Here is a 23,350-nt window from a genome sequence, read left to right on the forward strand (position 1 = left end):
CTTATTTTTTCAAGATATCGTTTTCATTTTTGATTTTAAAAGTAAAACATAACGCTTATAATTTGGGCCTATCTTTATAAAAAAATTTTTATAATTATTATTTTCCAAGAAAAAAAAACATAATTTATAGGCGATTTCCAATTTTGGTGGCTTGTCGCCGAACTGTTTTACTCAAGATCTAGACCGATTAACAGAGAACTTGATACTGGATTAGATTTTTATTTTTATGTAGTCGTTTTATATAGTTGACCCTTCATAATATATCAATTTTATTGTTCTAACTTCTGTAGTTGAGTTTTTATGACACAGTTTAGGTCTGTCGCGGAGAATTTTTAAATTTTGGTGGGATTTACGAAACGTTGTTTCTAAAAACTACCATTGATCCCTTAAGCATAAAAAATACGTCATTAACTTCATTCAGCCACACGCTAACCCGTTTAGGAGGTGGCTGTGGGCTGGGTTGTACCAGTTTCCAGCCAGAAATGAAAGAAATCCGTTTTATCACAAAACCCCCGATTTTATGCAATTTTGGTGTACTTAAATTATCCTACGTGTGGCAATAATGTCATGTTGTTATTTTGAATATCGGTAGAGTTTTGGTTTGTTTATAGTTAAGTTAACTCGTCTAGGTGGTGGTTGTCGTACCAGTCTCCCGTAAACACCTACTCTCCAATTTTGGTGGAAACAAAAATTTCCACCAAAATTATATAAAAATGCAAGTTGTTAATATCTACTCAAATATTGTAAAACATTTTAAAAATATTTTAATTTTATTTTAAGTACCCTGCTGTTCTTGATAAAAATAAATACATAAATATAATATTATAAAGGTAATATTATCACATCGCTGAATTAGTATGTCATTTCGGTGGTTAAGCTTATCATGTCGGTGCGCAGAAATAAAAATCAGTGCCGGTTTATCATATCGGTAGAAACCAGAATTCAAACTGAATTTTCTCCTTCGTCTTAAATGATAGGTTAATGATATTAAATTTGGGAACATTTTGTATCCAAAAGAATACATAAAAGATGAAAAGTATATAAAATATATATAAATAAAAAAGTTCACCGATATGATAAAAAAGGTCATTTGTTGAAATTCACCCATAGTACCTAATTTTTCCATCGCTGGTCCCCGTGTAGAAGCCGTTATCGGCAGTGACCAGGCGCATGGGCGCGCCGCTGAGCGGGAACTTGTTGCATATCACCTTCTTGCCGCTCCAGTCCGCGCCCACGCGGTATACGAATACCATGTTGTCGCTCTGAGCCACGCCCAATGACTCGGAGTTCTCGCTGAAGGCTATCGCTACAAAAATGACAGGCAAATGTTAACTAATAACTAGGAACTTGGGAAAGTCAATAGATGAAGGTACCAACTTAAGCGTGTGTCTTACAGTCGAAGACATTAGACAGATCCGCCGGTTAAACGACACAAGTTTCTTGTCACATTTTCATCACGAAAGTAGTTGCGGGACAATTATTTAAAAAAAAATGCACATGACACAAAATTAATCCAGTGTCGCAAAACCGATGCAATCATTATAATATTAAATAGATTTACGTATAAAATTATTGATGAAATTATTAATGTCATGAAACAAAATATCTCAAGCCACTAGTTTCGCAGTTATTAGTTAATACGTGGGAGAGCCATGCTTCGGCACGAATGGGACGGCTCGACCGGAAAAATACCACGTTCTCACAGAAAACCGGCGTGAAACAGCGCTTGCGCTGTGTTTCGCCGAGTGAGTGAGTTTACCGGAGGCCCCATTCCCTACCCTATTCCCTTTCCTACCCTCCCCTATTCCCTTCCCTACCCTCCCCTATTACCCTGTTCCGTCTTAAAAGGCCGGCAACGCACTTGCAGTAGCTCGGTACCGTCCTGGCCCCGTTCGCGCTAACCGTGTTACGTGCTCCATACGTCGAGGCACCCTCCGTGTGTTGTAGCCGCTTCGCGAGTAGTGCGTACGTGCCGACCCTACTGCAGTGCGCCGTGAAACCCATAGCGATCGATATATCCAGCTTATATTCGTTAAATATAAGCGGGATTATCGCCTGCTGGGAGCTGCACTGCCTTTGACTCACCCGTCGGGAGAAATTCTGGCGTTGGGGTCACGGGGAGCCAGTTCCCCTTAGTGTGTGTGCCGTGTTCTTGTGCGTACACTAAGTGACCACAGTTTTGTGTTTTGTTGACCTTTTCGTGTGTGTCCCGTTACGGAGATTACCGTAAGTACTTTTATTTTTTATCCTGTGCACCATGATAGACATTACATAGTGTTTAGACAGTGTAGACTTTTATCATGGCCGACCGCGATCCGCGGCTAAGCCGCGACCCGCGCATCCGCCACCGAGCCGACTCGGAGTCGTCGAGGAGCTCGACCTCGAGCAGGTCCAGCTCGCGTACGCGTCCCGAGCAGGCTACTTTTATCCCTCCCGCCGAACTGAGCAGGAGCGAGACGGACACCGCCCGCCACGGACCGTCTTCGGCATTCGCGCGGGGAGGTACCGATACCCTCCCGCCCCAATGCGCCCCGACGGTGGCCCGAGGCGAGACCGGGCTCCCGCCCCGCCCTGCCGACACCAGTTCGGCCGCCCAGCCGCGCCCACAGCGCAGCACAGCCGAGGTGCGCGACTCCCGCCACCCCCCGGCCTCATCCGGACGTCCAAACGTCGACAAAGCGGGTCCCGCCCGCCCCCCATCAGGTACAACCCGCACCGCAGAGCCCGCCCAAACGCGCGCCGCCCGCGCAGACACTTCGGCCTCCCCGCCTAACGTGTCCGACCAGTCCGCGACGCCCCATAGCCGCCGCAGCACCGCCGCAGAGGCATTCGCGGGCGAGGGGCATTCTCCGATGCCCACCCTAGCCCGCCCTACACCCGGAGCACCCAAGACGCGCCGCCCAGCAGCAGCATCGACCTCAGGTGTGGCCCCCATCACTCCAGGCGACGTCCGCCCTACATTGGGCGACACCCGCCCAGGCGGGTCGCTGGCCAGCGACCCTCCGCCACAGCCCGCGCCCCCCGTTCAGGCCACCAAACGTCCACGGCAGGATGTCGCATCGTCGAACGTCTCGCCGCCTGCCAAGCGTACCGACCGCCCGGAGACGTACGCAATAGCCGCCTCCCCGCCCGTTCCATCAACCAGTGGCGGATTAACATCGGGGCACCCCCGACCCCCCTCACCAATGGACACCACTGCAGCAGTGACGCATACTGCCGCGACCTCGTTGCCTTCCCCGCCTCCCCGGCGTACCCCCCGCTGTCCTCCGCTGGTAGTGGAGGTACTTAAAGACTGGGTGGGCCATTTTCGTCGCCTAAGAGAAGTCTTAGGCCACGCCCCCAACGCCCGCCCTTACGGCAAGGGCGTCAAGTTTGCTCCCCAGTCCGAGAGGGAGTACCGTGCCATTCAGCACTACCTGACTGAACTCAGTAAGTCAGAGAGTCTGAGCTGGTACACGTACGCCCTCCCCCAGGAACAAGGGCTGAAGGTAGGCATTTATGGCCTGCCTATGACCACGAGCACTGAGGACGTGTCTCAGGAGCTCGCAGAACTTGGATACGAGGCCCTTCATGTGTCCCGCATTTTCGCCCGTCAGGGCAGACCAGGGTGCACCTTCTTTGCACTCCTGAAGCGCACCCCAGGCCTCACCCTCGGCATATTTGAAATAACGGAATTTTTGAATATGCCGGGTATCAAAGTCGAAGCCTGGAAGAAGAAGGCAGGTCCTGCGCAGTGCTACCGCTGTCAAAAGTTCCGGCAGTCAAGCCAGAACTGTCACAGGAAGGTGGCCTGCGTCAGGTGCGGCGACGAACACGCCGCAAAGGACTGCCCCCTACCCCCTGATGGAGAGCCTCGTTGCGCGAATTGCAAGGGGCCCCACCCTGCTAATTCCAGGGATTGTGAGGTGTACCAGCGGGAAGCGAATAACAGGTACGCAGGCCCGCTGGCACAGACCACTCAAACCGTGCGTCCCCTACCCCCCCGCACGAGGGACCCCCCCATACCGGACCAAGAGGTCCCCCCCCCTCCGCCCTCTGCCACTTCTCTCATGGCCGAGGCGAATGCCCCGATACCTCGGATTGCTACCACTTCCGCTCCTGAAATCCAGGAGTGGAAAAAGAAGAAGAGGAAGCCTTCCAGGAGGAGGAAATCCAAGTCGGGTGGTGCGACATCTACCGCAGCCACCAACTCAGAATATGAGGCCCCTGTCCCTCCAGTTAATGAGACGACTTTACCGCCTCCCCCCCTCCCTCAGCGCACCCCGCGCCCCCCTCGTGCTTCTCGCACCCCTCGGGCAGAAAGACCTGCCACTACATCTACCGAAGTAACCTCGGTGAACTTTGCCGTTCTGCCGGCCACCACCCCCTTCGGCTCCCTCCCCCTAGACGGGAGAGAAGCAGGTTGAATAGGGACACCGCTCCCTCCTCTATGGCTGACATTTTTTCTCTCTGATCATGGATACCTACACCATATACACAAGGCCGGAGAAGCCACCCTTCCCACCATTTTACGGGCGCTCCCCGAGGGACTCAACCTCATATCTACATTGATATCGCAATGGCTGCCACAACCACAAACCAACTGAAGGTCGTTCACTGGAACGTCCGGGGGGTCCGCGGCAAGGTTGTCCACATAATACATGTCCTAAAAGGATATGGTGTGGATATAGCCTTGCTGAGTGAGACCCTCCTGTCCCCACAGGACCGTTTCAGTGTACTGGGGTATCACGTATACCGCCAAGATTTCCTGGGAGGAGATAGAGTTTGCAGAGGACTAGCTGTCCTGGTAGGCAGGAGAATCCTGCACCAACTCCTCCCAGCCCCTAACGTTTCCACCATCTACGCTTTCGGCCTAGAGGTGCTTCTAGGCCATTCCTGCACACACTTTTACGCGAGCTATAAACCACCCGGAAGGCGTTTGGATATCTCCGACATCACCGGACTCCTATCTTCAGAGGAGCCCACAGTGATTGCCGGAGATCTGAACTGTAAACACCCTGGGTGGGGCTCGCGTACGGCAAACGCGGATGGCCGCGGACTCTTTGAAGACGCCGAGAGGGCTGGGTACACTGTGGTGGGCACATATACGCCCACCTACGTCCCAGATAATCCTGCTCACTCACCAGATGTCCTCGACGTGGCCATAACCTTCAACCTTCCCGGGGACATCCACCAGGAGGTCCTCGAAGAGGCGCATGGCTCGGAGAGGCGGTCGAGTTAAACGCCCCTCCCTGCCTCGCCACGTAGCCGAACTCTTAGCCGAAAAGCGGAAGGACCGCCGGCACTGGCAGTCCACGCGGTGCCCAACCGCCAAAAATCGGCTTAACCGACTGAACGAGCAGGTCAGTCAAGCGCTTCACGACCTGAAGGCGGCAGACTGGACCCAGCGCATCCAGGAGGCAGGTGAGGATTGGCCGTCCCTGCATCGTTTCTGCCGTAGCCTTACAAATTCAATTCCCCCTGTCAGACCTCTCCTGCATCCGGACGGTAACCTGCGATACCGTGCCGATGACAGAGCGGAGATCCACGCCAGTCATCTTGAACGCCAATTTTCCCCACTGCCGACTACCGCAACGGACCACGTCCAGGCTGTTTCCGAAGAGGTAAGGACAACACTCCTCCCCCTCAGGCCCCCTAACTTTAGCTTTTCCCCGAGAGAGGTACAGAAGGTACTCTCTCGGCTGAAGCCTCGCAAGGCTCCCGGGGCGGATGGTATTCCCAATTCCGCACTGCGCCATCTCCCCTTCAGGACAGTGGCCGCCCTGACCCGCCTTTACAACGGGATAGTAAGGACCGGCCACTTCCCTCCCGCTTGGAAGAAGAGGATCATAATTACAATCCCCAAGCCCCATAAGGACCTCAAACGGGCCGAGGGCTACCGGCCCATAACTCTGTTATCCACTCTTTCTAAGACCTTTGAGGTCCTTCTTAAGAAACACTTGTCCCCCTGCCTTCCTCCTCGAGAAGATCAGTTCAGTTTTCGTTCCGGGCTGAGTACTACTCTCCAGCTTGTGCGCGTGGTCAACCATCTTTCCGTTGCGGCCAACAAGAAGGAGTCCACGGTCGCAGTTTTCCTCTATATGGAGAAGGCGTTCGACAGCGTATGCACGATGGCTTGCTCTGCAAGCTCATCCGAGCAGGCGTCCCCCTTTTCCTTGTAAGGCTACTGGCATCTTTTCTTTCCGACCGGACCTTTCAAGTCCGTGTCGACGGGGTCCTCTCACCTGAGCACCCCATTTACGCAGGTGTCCCCCAAGGGGGTGTTCTTTCCCCGGATCTTTATAAGCACTATGGTAGTGATGTGCCCAAAGATCCGGGCACTCTAGCGGCGCTGTATGCCGATGACACGGCGTACTTCGCCTCCTCCCTCACGGTAGATCATGCGGCCATCAAGATCCAGAGGACGCTGGACCTCCTCCCAGACTGGCTGAGCAAATGGCGACTGGCTGTCAATGCAGCCAAGTCCCAAGTGCTCGCCGTCACCAGGAGTCGAGGTTTTCCGGCCCCCCTGAAGATCGGTGACGCCGAGATCCCGTGAGGCAGAACGGCGAAATATCTGGGGGTGATCATCGACCGGTCCCTCTCCATGTCAGCCCAGTGCCAGGCAGCGGTGAACGGTGCCAAGGCAGCGGTAGCCCAACCTCACCCGGCCTACTCATCACCGCAGATCCCGCCCAACATGCGCTTAGCGCTTTACAAATTATATGTCCGCAGCCGCCTCACGTACGCAGCCCCAGCGTGGCACCATCTGCTCTCTGACTCGCACAAGCGAACAATTCAGAGAGTGCAGAACAAGGTGCTACGCCGTGGTACGTGAGGAACGACACCATCGCGAGAGATCTGCGCGTGGAGAGCGTTGAGGCGTTCGTAGCGCAACTCTCCAAGAGTCTTTTCGCGCAAGCGGACGCCTCGCGCCTACCTGAGTTGGCCAACCTGGCGCCGTGGCATGCACGGCCGCCGGATAGACACCGACTCCCCCGAGATGCCGTCCCAGAGGACACCGCGGAACATCCGCCCCCCAATCACTGAAGAGGAGGAGATCCCACTATCACCGTGGGATTGTCTCCCCACTCCTATCCCTGCGCCGGCAATTTACATGCCGGCGTATATTGTCTTTTCCGCCTGGGGCCTGACGGTCGTGGCAGCCCTAATGTCGTAACCGTCGACCCCACGGCGTAACTTCTCCCCGTCCGCCAAAAATAAAAAAGGCCGGGTTCGGAAGCTTTCACCATCTCCTTCCTAGCCACTTCCCCCCGTCCGCTAATAATAAAAAAGGCCGGGGATGGAAGTATTCCCCCTTATTAATTTCCCAGGTCGCTTTGGTCCGCAGGCGTGGTAGTAGTGGTGTGTGCGGGAGTGGACCCATACACGTTCCCTTGGTTCCGGCCGGGGCCCGCACGCACCACTTAGTTAACCTGCCGCGTCTGATGCTCGATTGTGGCCTGGTCAGGCGTGTATTGGGTCGCTCATTCATGGTTTTCCCCGCGTTCTGGCGCGGGGGTTTTTCCCAAAACGGTATTTAAAAAATAATTTGTATTCTCCCATGTAGAGGGGTATAGGCTATGGTTTCCCACCCGGAGCCTCTTCGCGGGTTCTGGTGTGTGGGAAGTTACGACGAAGTGCAATAGCTCTTCTGATGCTGCGAGTGTCCATGGGCGGCGGAAGTTGCTTTCCATCAGGTGACCCGTTTGCTCGTTTGCCCCCTTATTTCATTTAAAAAAAAAATTAAATACGGCCTAATGTAAATTCAGCTTAAGAGCTGCGTTATTTCTAATCGTTTCCAATTCCCATTAAACATTAGTATATTGCTCATTAATCGACATTACCTAGTGACCATCTTAATTAAATCTATAATATTAGGCAACCGGCACCTGTGATAGTGTAGGACTTTTTTCCCGCAGCCGGATCTGCAGGTTTGGTGTTAAACTTATCGCGACGGACTCCATCACGGTCGTAAAGAAATATTACGCGGTCGCACGTCGCTACCGCCAATTTCACATTGTTTGGAGACCAGCTCAAATCTACTATAGGTCTGTCAGCAGACTGGAAAAAAGATATTATCAGACCATGTAGCAGTTATGGAAACAAAGAAGCAAAAATCAATACAGTATTTATGGAGTTTATCAAGTGGCTATTTCTACCTGAGCTTCTAATATAGTTTTGCTGTACTTGAAACGCATTGTTACCACATTTTTAATTCGCCATGTATTTTTAATTAACAACTTTTATTACTAATACTTTTTGATTTTATTTCTAAAAATCATATTATGGAGTTGTGACTTTTGAATTTCGTTGCCCGGAAACCAGTGCTGTCATAGATTTTTTTTTTCACATAAGTAAATTTAAGACGCACGAATCACCGTTTCAACATCTGCTTCATTAGTCAAAGTGCCCAAAAAATACTCACTTTAGGCTATAATCCAGACCTATAATAAAATCGGTAGTGATAGTCACGATTCTAATCTTCAAATCCAATTCATTAAATATTGGGCATATTATTATAATTGGGCAGCAGGACTTGTTAGTAGAAGTCGTGAGTTTTGAATCGTGATTCGTGACTACCGACTTGCGACGAGGAATCTTTATTCGTCTGTCGGTGTTTAATTTTCTTTTCATTACCCTTTAGGGCCTACGATCGTAAAATTTAGGGAATTTACGAATAAAAAGAAGGAGTAACAGACAAAACCATAGACAAGCAAATGTCGTTCAGTTGTCAACTGTCATCAGTCATCACTAATAAAGTACTCTGTGGTCATCACGCATCTGTCAAAATAACATCCTTTTTCCCAAGTGTTCCGTGTTCGTACAGACGTTGTGAGGTTAGGAATATTTTAATCCATTTAAATCCTATGTGCTAAGTTATATTTTAAATAGTGAAAAGAATAGAATTGTGAGGAATATTATGTAAATTGTATATTCACTAAAAGTTTTGTCATCATTCAATATTTATACCGTAAATCTCATGCACAGCGGTAGTGTACATACGGACCATTTTGCTTAGGAAGTAAATGAATACTTTTTATTTTACAGAACGTCATGCCATTCGCACGATATGTTGAGCCAGGGCGCGTAGCCCTGGTCGCGGATGGAGCTCTCAAGGGAAAGCTTGTGAGTGTTGTCGATGTCATTGACCAGACACGCGCGCTTGTCGACGGACCCGGTAGCGGAGTACCGAGACAACAGATCCGTCTCAATCAGCTCCACCTCACCAAGTTCCGTCTGAAGTACCCCTTCACAGCCCCCACACGTGTAGTGAGGAAAGCTTGGACAGATGCTAAGCTGAACGAAAAATGGGCTGAAAGCCAGTGGGCGAAAAATCTCGCAAACAAGGAGAAGCGCGCTCAGATGACAGACTACGATAGGTTCAAGCTGACCAGCGCCCGCGTTAAGAGGAACCGCGCCAGAACAGCGACGTTCAAGAGCTTGAAACTCAAGGCGGCGCGCGCCGGAGTCTTCGGCAAGAAGAAGATCCCCAAATCCAAGGCGAAAAAGCCACGCACCAAGAAACCCGCCTCCAAAAAACCAGCAAAGAAGTAATTCCATTTTGTGTCTGAAGGAAACTTGTATTTAATAGGACTACAAATAAAGAATTACTTTTAAGCTATCACAGTGTTAATACTTTGCCATGTTGTTCCAACCTATAAAAAGACCATGAGGTGAGTTACATAAAAATTATGATCCCTAAATGTTGTATCTTTACTTATTTTTTTTTTATTTCAGGTAATGGCCACAACAAAAATTAATTCCACTAATTTCATGTAAGTATTATTGAATACTTATTAACAATGAGATGATTAGGCTACAATGTGATTACTAAGTTAAAACACAGCTTGACTCGTGGTTTGTAACAGTGCAGATGCATCAACTTAATTTGACCGTATTATAGTTAATATGATGATTTAATATAGTCTCGTTCGTATGAACCTTTTTGATTACAACTTACCGATTTATCTGAATATCATAATCTCGATCATTTATATTCATAAAATAAAAGAAATTACTGAGTGTCTATTTCTTTTCAGAAAAATGGTACTGAGGCAGGGAGAAGATAACATACTTAAATAATTAAGTATAAAAATACGGAAATAGTAGTTTTTCATAGTATATTTAGAGATAACTCCGAAGTCTCAAGTAAGTTTTTTCCTATTGTAAATTGGCTAAACTTTATTTAATTTAATTTCATTTTAAATTAAATACAAATTATGATGATTGCATTTTATGTCTCGTTCGTATGAATTAATGATTTCAACTTTACCGATTAAACTGACAAAACTGGTGCAATTATAATAAAACTGGTGCTTTGTGGATTTGGCTAATACTATACTTTGTCCCTACAGGCATGCCAATGTATAAGGTGACATTCAGAACACAGGAAATATGTAAGTTTAAATACAATTTATTTTGATCATTATATTGCACCTTATAGTAAAATTTTTATTCAAAATTAAAGTAATGTTTCTAGTTATTACTTACTTTTTCTAGTCATATTTTATACCCTACCAAAGCCGATGTGTGCACAGAACCAACTGGCATACTTGACTCTGGATAGGAACATTAGCACATTCCGTGTAAGATATGCAATTAATATAGCTGTATATCCAAGGGTTGAATGTTACAAATATTCTTAGTCTCGTGTCACAGGTAACAAGATTAGTATGAAATATTTTTATGATAAAATTTAAATTATTTTTGTTTCAGATTTCCGGCGTCAAACAGCGCTTGCACTGTGTTTCGCCGAGTGACTGAGCTTACAGAAGGCCCAATCCCCTACTCTATTCCCTTCCCTACCCTCCCCTCCCCTATTCCCTTCCCATCCCTACCCTCCCCTATTACCCTATTCCCTCTTAAAAGGCAGGCAACGCACCTGCAGCTCTTCTGTTGCTGCGAGTATTCTTGGGCGACGGAAGTTGCTTTCCATCAAGTGACCCGTTTGCTCGTTGCCCCCTTATTTCATTAAAGAAAATATTTGAAGATTTCAAGAAAAGAAGCATGAACTTCTTTTCTTGATGTTATCGGATGAAGATGAATTATATTGGTAAGATATTGAATATTATTCTAATATTTTTTTTGCAATTTATTAGAGTTATCCACATTGGTTTGGGTTTGATTCCAACTCTAAAGGATCTAAATGTATTTTTATTAACATGATTCTCTTAAGCGACCATTTTAGTCTGCAAGGCTAAAATGGTCGCTTAAGAAAATCATTATAATATTTTTATATACTTCAACTGAAATATAAAAATAAATCAAAAACCTTTTAATTTCATTAAAATAAACCTAATTGCTGCTGCGGAACCCTTCATAAAAACCTTTTAATTTCATTAAAATAAACCTAATTGCTGCTGCGGAAACCTTCATAAAAACCTTTTAATTTCATTAAAATAAACCTAATTGCTGCTGCGGAACCCTTCATAAAAACCTTTTAATTTCATTAAAATAAACCTTATTGCTGCTGCGGAACCCTTCATAAAAACCTTTTAATTTCATTAAAATAAACCTTATTGCTGCTGCGGAACCCTTCATGGGCGAGTTTTTTTAAATCGCAAAATGCAAGTCTGCTTGCAATTCATGTCTAGTACCTAATTTGACATTTGTCAGTTTGATTTTGACAATTCATTGCTGAATTGATTGAGAGGAATTGCTAAATGTGACCATTTTAGCCCCGATGTAAGGACAGTCCAGGCAGGCCTAATTGCTAGCAAGAAAGTATAAGTTTAAAATTATTTTGCATGCCACTTACAGGCAGAATGTTGGATCCATTTAAATAATATTATAAGACCTTTATGTACCACATTTATGCAATAAATCATTATCATTACATATTGTGTTGCAAAAGCATGTAAAAGTCATACCAAACTGATGTGGTCTTAATTATGATGGCCATCATCATTAAAATCTGAATTACTAGCTTATTTTATACCCTACCAAAGCCGATGTGTGCACAGAACCAACTGGCATGCTTGACTCTGGATAGGAACATTAGCACATTCCGTGTAAGATATGCTTTTGATATAGCTGTATATCCAAGGGTTGAATGTTACATGTTATTTTGAAATAAAAGTAAGAATTATTTATGTTATAAAAAATTATTTACATGAATTTTTGCTTTTAGGAACTTTAAAAAGTTGATGGCAACATTGAAAGAATATATAAGAGCAAAAGGTATGTTACTTTCACAAAATATTACTTGATTTAAAATGAATTATTTTATGATGTCATTAGTATCGCCCCTAGCTGTATTTTGATGATTGATAGTTGCTGAGCTGCTCGTAACATAATAATGATGAATTATACAAGTTACAAGTTTCTTAAACTATTATTTTTTTCTAGATTCCATATCTGACGTGAAACATTGCACAACGCGACAGTTTACAAAAATTGCAATTATTCTTGCATACTGTCAGTATGATTGGTAAGTAAACCCAATAAAATTACACCATGCCGAAGTTATGCGGCAGAATTTCGGCGTGAGTACTTCAGCAGTGCTCTACGCATACAGTATAACGCGAAATTTCGGCTTGGTGTGCCATCGGTAATTTAAAATACATTGCAGGCGTAATCATGCCTAACTTCGGCCGCGTATTTTCCGCCTAGTGTGTTTAGACACTTAAGACATAGTAAAAGGAGGGGAATTAAGTTATCTTCATACAAAGGCACCGCGCGCGTCTTGTATGTGTGCGCCATACTTCGATCACTAATATACAAGATACACAGTCCGCGGCAAAAAACGACCTCACTAAAAGGTCCGCACCAAACGCAACATTCTGGTGGACATTCGATTTAGTAGTTCTCGAACGCTCCGCTGGGAAACATGCCCCAGTGCTCGTTCAACAATTGTAAAAATCATATGTTTAAAACGCAAAAAAAGGATGGAATTTCATATTTCCGGTATGTATTAATTTTATCCTGATATATTTCATAGAATTGTATTGTAAATATTGGTATTTCGTTAAGAAATCAACAAAAACAGATTTAAAATTAAGTTGTAAATAAATCAACACGAGGTATAAACCTCGATGCAATTCAGATGAATTGCGAATACTCATACTTAAGGTACTTGTCGTAGTTTATCATGCCCACTTGAAATGTTCTGGTTATACACAGAGTTTTTGTTCCATTTGGTGGAGTCGCTATTAATTATTATTTATTTTATTGAGGAATATATATTTTTTTAGGTTTCCTCGAGATCCAGTTAGATGTGGAGTTTGGATATCAGTTATAGCATGGCAAAGATGCGAAGAATTTTTCAACCCGACTTTAGCGAGCGTTGTATGTTCTAAGCATTTATATTCAATGTATACATGTATATTTTAGTTAACTATAAAATTAAACATATTAGAACAACATAATATAATAAGTAAAAAATAATTACTCCGCACTTTATACATTAAGCTTTAAAAAATAGACCATTAAAATAATTACAATCAACAAAAAAATGTTGAACAGTTCGACTCCACTCATACTTCACTTCGCCCTGTTCCAGCGGCGAAGTGCAGCCGTAAAATTAATGTGCTTTTTTGGCATTGTAATAATTTAAACTTTAAGACATATACGCGGATGGTTGAATTTAGTTTGAAGCGTGCGTCGTTCGTAAAAAATTATTGCTTTGTAAACACACAATGTACATTGTTTTATAAAAAGATCTTTAAAAACTATGATTAAGGTTGATTTTAGATAAAAGTATACTTTTTTATTAAACTCTTACTCGGCGACAGATTTGCGAGAGGTTTTGTATGGGACTGTGTATCTTGTATATTAGTGATCGAAGGCGCCATAGTACCAATACGTCGCCACGTACGGCACACAACAAAATCTCGGCGGTACCAGCCTTATAAAACTGGCCGAGATTTTGTTGTGTGCCGTACGTGGCGACGCATTGATACGCACACATACAAGCCGCGCGCAGTGCCCTTGTATGAAGATAACTTACTTCCCCTCCTTTTACTATGCTTAAGACGCTTAGAAGAGCTAATCGAAATTGACCGACAATTGCATACATTCACAACGCACACGCATGTACGCTAAGTCTACTCTGATTGTGGAAAATACTTGATTACTGCTAATTAAGGATTTATTTTAAAAAATATATATGTCGTAGGATTATTTGATAAATCGAATTTTCGCGAAAATTCTAGGGATTTTTCGAAAACACGTATAATTAGGTAATGGTGATAACATTTTTCCATTATCCTAAAAAAATTAGGTTTTTTTGTGAAGACGCGAGTTGCCTTAGTAACATTGCACATTCTTAACGCTGATTGGCTTGATTTTTGTTTATTGGCCAACTCTTATTCTGATTGGTTACTATCTTTTCCTATGTATCTTTGAGGTAATACACCATAGAATTATAAAGGACATAACCTCAGAATTAGTTTCTGGTTCTTTTAAACTTTCAGCACTAATTTCACATGTATCAGTCATTAATAGTATTTACAGACACACTTAGATAACTTTTCGCACTTATTTTCAAGTCCATCTGCAATTTTAAACACATTAAATATCAAAAACTGCTAGCTGGCTTACAAAAACAACACGTGACAATGACTGACATTTAAAACGTCAAGTCTTCAACCAATCAGAGAAGATGTTGTTGTGATTAGACTTAAACCGACCAATCAGCGAGTTTTTTCGATAATAACTAGAACTATTGGTTTCGCAATCGTACTAAGGCGACTCGCATTTTCGCGAAAACACTAAATTTTTTCAGTAAGATTGAAAAATGTAATCAACATTATCTAATTATCCGTGTTTTCGCGAAAACCCTAGAATTTTCGCGAAAATTCGATTTATCAAATCATCCTACGACATATACAGGGTGTAACAAAAATAAGTGATAATACTTAAGGGTGTGTATGTGTTCCTTATAAGAGAATTCACTGTGAAAATAGCAGCGCTGAAAGACCAAATTTTTTTTTCACTTTTGTATGGAGAAACTCGTGACGCTCGAGCGCTTGCCCATACAAAAGTGAAAAAAGAAATTGGTCTTTCAGCGCTGCTACTTTCACAGTGAATTCTCTATAAGGAACACATACACACCCTTAAGTATTATCACTTATTTTTGTTACACCTTGTATATAGCAGGTACTACCTGCTATATATATGTCGCCTATATGCACTGGTAGCCAAATGTTGTCCATAAATTTAATAATTATTGAGTGCCATTTGAAGACATATCGAGCATTTGAAGATTTTATTAGAGGCATGTTTGCGATTTTTTCTATAGAGAAAAATAAGTTGCATCGTGTTTTGAAAACACTATGGAACTAGCATATATTCTGAATAATATTATATATCTTTCTCAATACAAATACCGCGTTCTATCATACAGATTACAGACATTCCTCTTCGAAATCTCGCATTTAGGTGTTCTAAGCCCCTTAAGGTGAGACCGCATTACGCGACGCTTCAACAGCGCGACACTTTCTTTGAAATCATATTAAGTAAACCGCACAGAGCGGCAGATGGCACTCGCTCAAAAAACTGTACCATTCGCTAGTAAGCGCTGTAAATGTGGTCTCGCCTTTATGTATAACTTTTTCAAAATGATGGCAACAGTATCGCCCCAAGCTGTATTTTGATCATATAATATAATAATTATTGGAGTTAAGTTTAAAAAATTAAAGATATTTTTTTTTTTCAGGTTTAATCTGTGTGAAACTGACCATTGAACATATCAACCAAAAACCCATCGTTAAAGTTCAAAATAATATTTTAAATGTAAGTTACTGGTTATTTAATATTCAACAGCTTTGTCCACACTGTGCCTTTTTTGTTCATCAAGGGCATGCGTTATAGCGCAGTCAACATCGCACGTGACTCGTGAGACATGCCCGCAATGCTATGACACTTTTCTTTCCAACGCGGGTGATTTCGACGCATTCAATTATTGAATATGGCAAACGAAAGTTGAATAAAGCCCATCACAGACTTAGCTATAAATTATAATATATATTAATATACCGTACTATAATATATATTATAGTAGCTACCAGAAATACATATATATTATAGCTGAGTGTGCGGTCACGCGAAAATTAGTATAGAAAATATATAGTTATATGCCTAGCTATAAAAATATGAATATATGTATATTATAGCTAAGTCTGTGACGGGCTTTAAAAGTTGATGACGAAAATTGAAGATGACAGTATTGCATAGTGTGGACATAGCTAATTAGTATTAAATATTACTGTTAAATTATTGTTGTTACTTTCTTTTACTGACTTAAAAATGATGATTAAGTTATCGCCCCAGTCTGAATTAAAAAAACTGTTGATTGATAGTATTCTGATTTTTATAAATGTTTGTGTATGAATGAAAAACATTGTAGACTTGTGTTCATTCATTTGTTTCCGTTTCAGGTACCATAATAATTACAGTAACATTGTGTATTTTCTATACAAAAACATTAAAAGGGCTCAAATGAAAAGATACTTCAATGTTTAATATTTTATTGTAAGTATAGCATAGCTCTATATTAAAAACTATAATGATGACTATGTTATCGCCCCAGTCTGAAAGTATTGCATAGTGTGGACATAGCTAATTAGTATTAAATATTACTGTTAAATTATTGTTATTACTTTCTTTTACTGACTTAAAAATGATGATTAAGTTATCGCCCTAGTCTGAATTAAAAAAACTGTTGATTGATAGTATTCTGATTTTTATAAATGTTTGTGTATGAATGAAAAACATTGTAGACTTGTGTTCATTCATTTGTTTCCGTTTCAGGTACCATAATAATTACAGTAAAATTGTGTATTTTCTATACAAAAACATTAAAAGGGCTCAAATGAAAAGATACTTCAATGTTTAATATTTTATTGTAAGTATAGCATAGCTCTATATTAAAAACTATAATGATGACTATGTTATCGCCCCAGTCTGAAAGTATTGCATAGTGTGGACATAGCTAATTAGTATTAAATATTACTGTTAAATTATTGTTATTACTTTCTTTTACTGACTTAAAAATGATGATTAAGTTATCGCCCCAGTCTGAATTAAAAAAACTGTTGATTGATAGTATTCTGATTTTTATAAATGTTTGTGTATGAATGAAAAACATTGTAGACTTGTGTTCATTCATTTGTTTCCGTTTCAGGTACCATGATAATTACAGTAAAATTGTGTATTTTCTATACAAAAACATTAAAAGGGCTCAAATGAAAAGATACTTCAATGTTTAATATTTTATTGTAAGTATAGCATTATTATGGCTTATTTTTACATATTTTTATGCTCTATATTAAAAACTATAATGATGACTATGTTATCGCCCCAGTCTGAATCATAAATGTTGATTGATATTTTCTGAATATGTTGAACATTCATCCTCAGAGAAAGTTCATATGAACAGTGTGGATTAAAAATTGTGATATAATTTTACAGACATGTCAAAATGCCCAAATCACTGCTCACGCAACACTAATAACTGAAAGGCATCATCGATAAGAGCAGACCGGAGAAGTGACTAGAAATGTTTTGGCATTAATGGTGAGTTGAATAAAAATTTAGGGTAGTAGTGAGCACGGCGTAACCGACACAAAAAATGGTGCGCTGGATGCGCCCCCTTTTTTTTCGGTCCTACAAAGAATGGCCAAAGATGTCACAGAACCGTGAACTAAAAGAGGGGAGGCCGTTGCTCAATGGTGGGCCCCAGTAGGCTATTAAAAAAGTGAACACCCGTCACACTGGATATAACATCCACAATCCACATAGTATGGCACTGTATCAGCATTGTAACATATGCTAACGACAGCAATCCATGGTTTTAAACACTGAATACAAAATCAATATTACCAACACTCATAATATTCAAAATGTGTTTGTAAGCTTCACACTTGAAATAGTATGATGAATATTATATCGCCCCAGTCTGAAGAATATGTTGATCGATTTATCTGACGAAATAAATTCAAGATTTTTAGAACTGATATTGCAATTCGAAATATTTAATTAGATATTATTGTTGCAGGCTAAATTAAATAAGCAGAGCTTGACAGGAAAGAAAATGGAATATCTAGCTAGAATAATAGAAGAGTTAAAGGTAAGTGTTATGGAAAGAAGTCAGAAAAATTTATTTATAGGCATATCAATTTGCTATATGCCAATAAATTAATGCCTTTGACATAAAGTCATTGTTGCCCGGTTTCTGAGGTTTTTGACAGGAGTTTATCATTTCACTAGCATTGTTGATTGGTTAATTTTTTGAGGCTAGTCAATTTAAAGCAATAGTAAAAAAAAAACTGGTTTAAAAAATTCAGAAACTGGGCTTAATCCGTCGATCGTGGGAAAACGAGACACAATAGATATTCTATTGTGTCTCGTTAATTTTATATTTTTATATAAAATTAACGAGACACATTAGACATAGATATTCTATTGTGTCTCGTTCACCAGTAAGCATATCGGACTTGATGAATTAAAAGATAAATAAAATATTATGTATTAAAAAGTACATTTTTTATTTTTGAATCATATTTCACATGATGCTGAGATACAAGCATATATCATATTTTTTTGATGATAAATTATTTACTGATTGCAATAAATGCATATCTTATTTTAAACAATTCTTTTTGCATTGTTTCAAATTCTACTTTTTTTCAGGTGGTGGTTGCATTATAAAATTAATGAAAAGAACTTATCAGAGGATGAAAAATTTTGCTGATGTTTTAATGTAAGTACGGGTTTTTATAATACTACGTCATCAATTTTTATTGCAAAATTCCCGTATCTTGTAATGAATTGTTTTGCATACTCGTAATCTAAGACGTTTTCGCCGCATAAATTTTTAACACGTTCAGGGATATGACTGCTGGGGATGTATGGACGTCATCATGCGCTCAAAAACCGACGTCCACATAACACAGCCGTCCGTACATTGCAATGTATCAAGATGACAGATGTCTTGAAACATTGCGATGTACGGATGGCTGTGTAGTGTGGACGTCGATTTTTGAGTGCATGATGACGTCTTGTCACTAGACTAAAATAAAATAAAAATTATTTTACTTCTGAATAGATTTTAAGAAAATGCTTTCAGAATATTGATACTACGGTGCCTACCACCGGTTCGCGAACTATCCCGGCGAGAAGAACCGGCGTAAGAAACTCGCACGGGGCCCACTTTTTTTACCAAAAAGAAGTAAAAAATATAAAATTAATCTTTTAAAATAAAATTTACAATGCTGTAACTTAAAATACATAATTGTTAGTCATACAATAATGTAGAAGTAGCCTTGCCAGCAGCCATCCTACTCCCAAGATGTGTTTTTTATGAAATCATTGACTTTGGCACACAAACTTTCTTTGACTACTTTCTTAAATTTAATCTGTGCTATTTTTGTCTACAAACTCACAGCAGCACTCTTCCACATTCCGCCAAAACTCCGATTATGATTATATATTATATATCTCTAAATAATTCAATGAAATAAATCAATGTTACACAATTAGAAAATCATCGACATATCTTGTTGAGTAAGCTAGTCTACGAACGAGAAATGTATCTCTCAAGTCTCGACGTACGCATGTTACTTGTTAGTCAAAAAGAGATATATTAAATATCGATATCGACTAAATCACTACGCTCGAGACTCGAGAGTGAGATATCCATGAGATATCTTGTCAGGTGAATGTCCCTCAACGTGTTGATTAATTGAATGAAGACTTTGACATAATATTATGATGAAATAAATTAGTTATCCCTGTCTTACAAAATCATGGGGAATATTTGGTATGGTAACATCTGATTGAATTAGATTACTTCCTTGATTTACTTTATCTAGTAAAAATATTCACATTTACTTTTTTATTTCAGGTATGCAAAGTTGGATAGTATGATGCAGCTAAGAGAGCAAAATACTTCCAAATGTAAGTTCCTACTATGTAATTGATAATTATAATTAAAGTAATAGATTATCTTCAGTATTATCCTAAGAATTATTTTTTAAAAGTATTTACTAATGTAATTATTATTTATATGATGAAAAAAATAGTTATCCCTGTCTCACAAAACCATGGGGAATATTTGGTATGGTAACATCTGATTGAAATAGATTACTTCCTTGATTTACTTTATCTAGTAAAAATATTCACATTTACTTTTTTATTTCAGGTATGCAAAGTTGGATAGTATGATGCAGCTAAGAGAGCAAAATACTTCCAAATGTAAGTTCCTACTATGTAATTGATAATTATAATTAAAGTAATAGATTATCTTCAGTATTATCCTAAGAATTATTTTTTAAAAGTATTTACTAATGTAATTATTATTTATATGATGAAAAAAATAGTTATCCCTGTCTCACAAAACCATGGGGAATATTATGGTATGGTAACAACTGATTTCATGATTTCTCTAATCGGATGCCACGAAATAATCTGTAAGTTCTTTAAATGTTGATTTCCTTTGATTTTAGGTTAAGAGGCTGTCAAGAAAAGATCCAATAAAGTATCGATACTTAAGTCCTGCTAAACATTAATTCAGAAAACAGGTACATCTCTATTATATTATTTTACAATATTATTTATATGTAACAACTTTATAGTTTAATCAAGCATAGTACGATTTATCGACCACTTAGGTAACTGGAGTTTTATAGTGATCTTTGTCTTTTTCTAATTCATAAAACCATTTTTTGATTACCAATATTTATATGTATGGGTCTATTGCCTGAATTAAACGATTATTTATTTATTTTATTTATATCTTTCGTATGAAACTAAAAATTTTTTACTGAACAATTCATTTTGGGAAAAGTAATTATTCAAAGTAAGTGGTAATTATATGCCATATGCCCGTCTGACGGCAGTATGATATGGACACTATTTCCATTATACAAGAAATTACATTTTGATATTAGAAATCATTATAATTTATTATTCATTGTCAGTTATCAGTTAAGAGATTAAAGTTCAAAGTATGCAGTTGCCGAATAAAAAATAGGGATATTAGAAACAAATTATAAAATGCCAGAGAGTTCTTAGTTTTTGTCTTAATTTAATATTTAAAAAAAACATTTCTTAGGCATTATATACATTGTACACTTGTACAGGTAAAAATTAAGATCACACTATATTTAAAATATTTTAAGGCTTATAATTAACTGATCACCAGAAATAGTAACATTTCACAGACAAAAATAGTAAATAATCACCAAAATACAGACCACCATTTTAACGTAAAATGATAACCAAAGATTTAACATCTTCAAACCAAAAATAGTAAATGATCACCAAAAAAGTAAATTATCACCAAAATTAGTAAATGATCACCAACATTTTACTATAATTTTAAAGTAAAATGATCACCAAAATTAGTAAATGATCACCAACATTATACTAGAATTTTAATGTAAAATGATCACCAAAGATTTATTATCTCGGTATCGTATTTATGCAAAATGACTCCAAATAAATCATTGTTACTTAAACCAAAAGTAGTAAACGATCACCAACATTATATGTTAGCATTTTAATGTAAAATTATAACCAAATATATTTTTATTTAGCAAATATCCTATTAAAGAGAAGACAGATAGACGGACAGACAGACATCAAAGTCTTAGTAAGAGAGTCCCTTCTATTACTGAGACTTTGATGTCTGTCCGTCTGTCTTTCTCTAGGGCCTAGGCTATATCTCAAGAACCGCTCCAGCTCGACTTCTAAAAATTTCACAGATTGTGTATATCTGTTGCCACTATAACAAGTACTAAAACAAAATAAAATTATTATTTATTCCCTTCTAAAATCTGTGGGGATCCCATACAACAAACTTTATTTTTTTGGCCTTTTTTGCTCGATATCAATAATGGCAACCGGTAGGCACGTTGATATTTTCGTAAAGGCCTTGATTATATTATGTTAACTTCAATAATTAGGTAATAATAATAATAAAAAATAATTTAAAAGTGGCTCCCATGCAAAAACACAATTTTAGGTCTAATTTTGTTCTATAACAGTACGGAACCCTCCATGTCTGACTCAGACTTAGCCAACTATTTTGTTAATAATATTATGCTTACATGTTTTGTTAATCGTAGTGATTTAGTTGGACAGAAATATCGCATTGATTTGCTCACAAGGATTTGGTGATCATTTACTATATTTGGTGGTCATTTACTATATTTGGTGATCATTTACTATATTTGGTGTTCGATTACAATTTGAAGTGTTGTCATGACTAAAATAGCTGGTAGTATTGCAATTTTAGACATTTTTTTGGTGTTAATTATCTTTTTTTGGTAAACAAGTTTAGGGTATCAGTGCATTTTTTGGTGGTCATTATATTTGTTCCCATATTTTAATGCCTGCAGGGCTAAAATGGTCGCTTTGTAGAATCATAATACGAATCGTAAATTCGTAATTCATGCCTACAGATAGACAAGGATTATATGAACGTAATAATAAAATGCAGCGCCCGCGCTCACGTTTATAAAAAGCCTTGTCGATCTTGGTCGATCTAGTAATTCGTATTTCGTACTAATTTGACATTTGTCAGTTTGACAGTTTTGACAATTCATTTGCTGAAATGATTGAGAGGAATTGCTAAATGCGACCATTTTAGCCCCGCTGTCTGTTTAAGGGTTAAAAGTACTGTTGAAAAACAAGTTAAAATGATGAAAAACAAGTTATCCCTGTCTCACTGAGCCATGGGGAAAATATGGTATGGTAACAACTGAGTATACAAAAACCTTCATAGTAAAAAAATATAAAGAGAACATTATTTGAATTACTTCCTTTATTTTTCAGACTGCTTCTGGATGATTATTGCGAGTATACAATATTGTACATACAGGTGAGCAGTTAGTTCAATTTCATAGACAATGAAAACCGATAATTCTCTTTGCCCCTTCAAAATGTATCCAGTAGTTCATGTATTTGACAAAAAAAAAATCCTGTTTGTTGAACTAGAATCATTCACATAAAATGGTAAATGATGATTTAATTGACAAGCATATATCTAGAAATTTTTGAAGATATTTTACATCTGATCACCACACAGATTTAATAACAAGAACTTTTTTCTTTTCATTAGCCTAAATATTATTTTTTTCATTTCAGGTCAATCAGTACAAGTGAGAGGTGTTCAAGGTGATCATAAAAATTCTATACTCATACCTACAAAATATTTTGTAATAGATACTTGTAAAAAGTTACAAAATAAACAGTAAATTATGATTTATGTTACCTATGTATTATTTTTTCATTATTATCCAAGACCATTGTATCTTGCGAGCCCTCAATAAGTTCTCATTACTCTTTAACTATTAACCATTTTAACACTCTTGTTTTATACCTATTATTACCTACCTTATATGGAGAAATTTTAGAATAAGGG

The 23,350-nt window shown here is 39.6% G+C and overlaps 2 protein-coding genes, 1 long non-coding RNA gene and 3 other non-coding genes across 7 annotated transcripts in view; 5 read left to right on the top strand and 1 right to left on the bottom strand.

Annotated features, from left to right (window-relative positions):
• Positions 1 to 8,197, bottom strand: part of LOC121738577 (intraflagellar transport protein 172 homolog) — a 58,296-nt gene extending 50,099 nt beyond the window's left edge. Inside the window, exons 1-3 of the mRNA XM_042130736.1 lie at positions 8,142 to 8,197; positions 7,872 to 8,043; positions 1,114 to 1,306 (exon numbers count right to left, since the gene is read on the bottom strand). Coding sequence (XP_041986670.1) covers positions 1,114 to 1,306; positions 7,872 to 8,043; positions 8,142 to 8,180 — 404 coding nt within the window. The 5' untranslated portion in view covers positions 8,181 to 8,197. The remainder of the gene's footprint in view (positions 1 to 1,113; positions 1,307 to 7,871; positions 8,044 to 8,141) is intronic.
• A 550-nt stretch (positions 8,198 to 8,747) lies between these two features.
• LOC121738576 (60S ribosomal protein L14) lies at positions 8,748 to 9,604 on the top strand. The gene is made up of 2 exons (XM_042130735.1): positions 8,748 to 8,819; positions 9,031 to 9,604. Exon 2 carries the CDS (start codon positions 9,037 to 9,039, stop codon positions 9,535 to 9,537), a length of 501 nt encoding a protein of 166 aa, XP_041986669.1. The 5' UTR covers positions 8,748 to 8,819; positions 9,031 to 9,036; the 3' UTR covers positions 9,538 to 9,604.
• A 1,327-nt stretch (positions 9,605 to 10,931) lies between these two features.
• LOC121738337 lies at positions 10,932 to 23,170 on the top strand. 2 transcript variants are annotated; one of them, XR_006037274.1, is made up of 11 exons: positions 10,932 to 11,035; positions 12,113 to 12,162; positions 12,331 to 12,412; positions 16,362 to 16,455; positions 17,395 to 17,499; positions 17,981 to 18,052; positions 18,616 to 18,685; positions 19,829 to 19,881; positions 20,430 to 20,504; positions 22,762 to 22,807; positions 23,074 to 23,170. It is a non-coding gene; the product is annotated as an uncharacterized LOC121738337 (long non-coding RNA). The 2 variants fall into 2 exon arrangements; XR_006037273.1 differs by lacking the exon at positions 10,932 to 11,035 and having other exon boundaries at positions 11,731 to 12,162.
• Positions 16,227 to 16,294, top strand: LOC121739547. Its single transcript, XR_006037469.1, has one exon. It is a non-coding gene; the product is annotated as a small nucleolar RNA U31b (small nucleolar RNA).
• On the top strand, positions 16,973 to 17,040 carry LOC121739548. The gene has a single exon (XR_006037470.1). It is a non-coding gene; the product is annotated as a small nucleolar RNA U31b (small nucleolar RNA).
• On the top strand, positions 17,258 to 17,325 carry LOC121739543. The gene has a single exon (XR_006037466.1). It is a non-coding gene; the product is annotated as a small nucleolar RNA SNORD31 (small nucleolar RNA).
• Positions 23,171 to 23,350: the final 180 nt, after the last annotated feature.

Source organism: Aricia agestis, chromosome Z (genome assembly GCF_905147365.1).
Source record: "Aricia agestis chromosome Z, ilAriAges1.1, whole genome shotgun sequence".
Classification (NCBI taxonomy): Eukaryota; Metazoa; Arthropoda; class Insecta; order Lepidoptera; family Lycaenidae; genus Aricia; species Aricia agestis.